The sequence below is a fragment of the Oryza glaberrima genome, chromosome 11 (assembly GCF_000147395.1).
Source record: "Oryza glaberrima chromosome 11, OglaRS2, whole genome shotgun sequence".
NCBI lineage: Eukaryota > Viridiplantae > Streptophyta > Magnoliopsida > Poales > Poaceae > Oryza > Oryza glaberrima.
Window position 1 is genome coordinate 24,959,659 of NC_068336.1, and position 3,096 is coordinate 24,962,754.

The 3,096-nt window shown below is 38.5% G+C and overlaps 1 protein-coding gene across 1 annotated transcript; it reads left to right on the forward strand.

The window, feature by feature from the left end:
* The first annotated feature begins 578 nt into the window (after positions 1 to 578).
* LOC127754200 (putative disease resistance protein RGA1) lies at positions 579 to 2,466 on the forward strand. The gene has a single exon (XM_052279689.1). It carries the CDS (start codon positions 779 to 781, stop codon positions 2,342 to 2,344), a length of 1,566 nt encoding a protein of 521 aa, XP_052135649.1. The 5' UTR covers positions 579 to 778; the 3' UTR covers positions 2,345 to 2,466.
* Positions 2,467 to 3,096: the final 630 nt, after the last annotated feature.

The window sequence follows — 3,096 nt, forward strand, 5'->3', positions numbered from 1 at the left end:
TTTCTGTCTGCACTGTGATCGATTGAAACGAGGTCTGCTAGGAAGGAAAATCTGCTTCATCTGAATAAACACATATATACTGATATCTCCTTGTAGCACACACTCTCCCGTCGGTGGATGTCAACATATCCACTTGTATTTTTGGTATTATCCCATTGATCCTTCTAGTTAACCTTCTGAATCATTCAAGTTCTACACTTCACCTCTTATTTTCATCTCTCCCCTTTTTGCAGTTGTAGCAGCACAATCAGTGGTTCTCTCTTGATGACTGGCACATAATGTTCTGAAATCCTTTCTACACTTGGCGTATCCACTCAGTTTCTTTTGATCTTCACTAATCTGAGTCTGTCGAGTATCTAAAGTAGATGGGACAGAGCAAACTTCTAGCTTGTGCAAGATGAATGCTACTATACTATTGATCCTTGTTACGTGACTTATGTCTTTTCATGCTGAATTATCACTCCATAAGGTAAGATTTGCATGCAATATACTTGAGTAAAACCCCTCAACTTGTTTCCGGTTACTTCTTTCTCCTCGTTTACCTTTAACCCAAGAAGCTTACCCGAAATATAACCCCATTATTCCAGGTCTTTAGCTTCAGTATGCTAACTGGCTCAAAACTCATGGCAAAACAACTTATTAAAAACCTTACCGAAATGTAACCCCATTATTCCAGATACTCTGAAACTGATTGAACTTTTGTCCATTTTCAGATCGTGTAATTCTCATAAGTAATTTACTTAGAAATTTTGGTGCATCACCATCAACGAGTTTCTCTATGGCAACCATATTGGGTTCTTTGATTGGATCATGCGTAAACAAGTTGCAAGGCATCATTACAGAGGAGGCAATCCTAATTTTAGGTGTAGAAGAAGAACTCAGAAAACTGCAGAAAAGAATGAAACAAATACAGTGCTTTATCAGTGATGCTGAGCGAAGGGGCATGGAAGACTCAGCAGTACACAATTGGGTTTCTTGGCTAAAAGATGCTATGTATGACGCTGATGACATTATCGATTTGGCTAGTTTTGAAGGAAGCAAGCTATTAAATGGCCATTCTTCTTCACCAAGAAAAACAACTGCATGCGGTGGGCTTTCACCTCTCTCTTGCTTTTCCAATATTCAGGTTCGCCATGAGATTGGTGATAAAATTAGAAGCCTGAACCGGAAATTAGCGGAAATAGAAAAGGATAAAATATTTGCAACAGTTAAGAATGCACAACCAGCTGATAAAGGTTCAACATCAGAACTGAGAAAAACATCTCACATTGTTGAACCCAACCTTGTGGGGAAAGAGATATTAAAAGTTTCTAGAAATTTGGTGTGCCACGTGCTTGCACACAAGGAAAAGAAGGCTTACAAGCTTGCTATTGTTGGAACAGGGGGAATCGGAAAGACAACACTTGCTCAGAAATTATTCAATGATCAGAAATTAAAAGGAAGCTTCAACAAACATGCTTGGATTTGTGTTTCTCAGGACTACTCCCCGTCCTCTGTTTTGAGACAACTACTTAGAACCATGGAGGTTCAGCACAGACAGGAAGAATCAGTTGGCGAGCTCCAAAGCAAGCTTGAATTGGCTATTAAAGATAAGAGTTATTTCCTTGTGTTGGACGATGTATGGCAGCATGATGTATGGACCAATCTACTACGAACTCCACTGTATGCTGCAACCTCAGGAATAATTTTGATAACTACTCGGCAAGATATAGTCGCTAGGGAAATTGGGGTTGAGAAACAGCATCGTGTTGACCAAATGTCGCCAGCTGATGGTTGGGAGCTACTCTGGAAGAGCATTAGCATTCAGGATGAAAAAGAAGTGCAAAATCTGCGAGACATAGGGATCAAGATTATTCAGAAATGTGGTGGTCTACCTCTTGCAATCAAGGTTATTGCTAGAGTTTTGGCAAGCAAAGATAAAACAGAGAACGAATGGAAAAGGATTTTAGATAAAAATGTTTGGTCCATGGCTAAACTTCCTAAAGAAATAAGAGGTGCTCTATATCTAAGCTATGATGATTTACCACAGCATTTAAAGCAATGTTTTCTTTATTGTATTGTATTTCCTGAAGACTGGACCATTCACCGTGATTACCTTATTAGGATGTGGGTTGCCGAAGGCTTTGTAGAAGTGCACAAAGATCAATTACTTGAAGATACAGCAGAAGAATACTACTATGAGCTAATAAGTAGGAATCTCCTCCAACCAGTTAACACATCTTTTGATAAGAGCCAATGCAAGATGCATGATCTCTTAAGGCAACTTGCTTGTTATATATCAAGAGAAGAATGTTATATTGGAGATCCAACATCAATGGTAGATAATAACATGTGTAAACTGTGACGCATTTTAGTTATCACCGAGAAAGATATGGTTGTCATACCTAGCATGGGTAAGGAGGAGATTAAGTTGAGAACTTTTAGAACCCAACAAAATCCAGTGGGAATTGAGAACACAATTTTTATGAGATTTATGTATCTTCGTGTTTTGGATTTATCTGACTTACTTGTGGAAAAAATACCAGATTGTATTGGATATTTAATTCATCTACGTTTACTTGATCTTGATAGAACCTGCATATCTTGTCTTCCAGAGTCTATTGGTGCTCTAAAAAATCTCCAAATGTTACACTTGCATAGGTGTAAATCTTTGCACAGTTTGCCTACTGCAATCACTCAGTTATATAATTTAAGACGGCTTGATATAGTTGAGACACCAATAAATCAGGTCCCAAAAGGGATAGGAAGACTAAAATTTCTCAATGATTTAGAAGGATTCCCTGTCAGTGGTGGAAGTGACAATGCTAAAATGCAAGATGGATGGAATTTGGAAGAGTTGGCTGATCTTTCAAAGTTGAGACGGCTTATTATGATAAACTTGGAAAGAGGTACTCCTCACAGCGGTGTAGACCCATTTCTGCTAAAAGAGAAAAAGTATCTCAAAGTTCTGAATCTATGGTGCACTGAACAGACAGATGAAGCATATTTAGAGGAAAATGCTAACAACGTTGAGAACATCTTCGAGATGCTAACACCTCCACACAACTTACGAGATCTTGTTATTGGGAATTTCTTTGGTTGTAGATTCCCCACCTG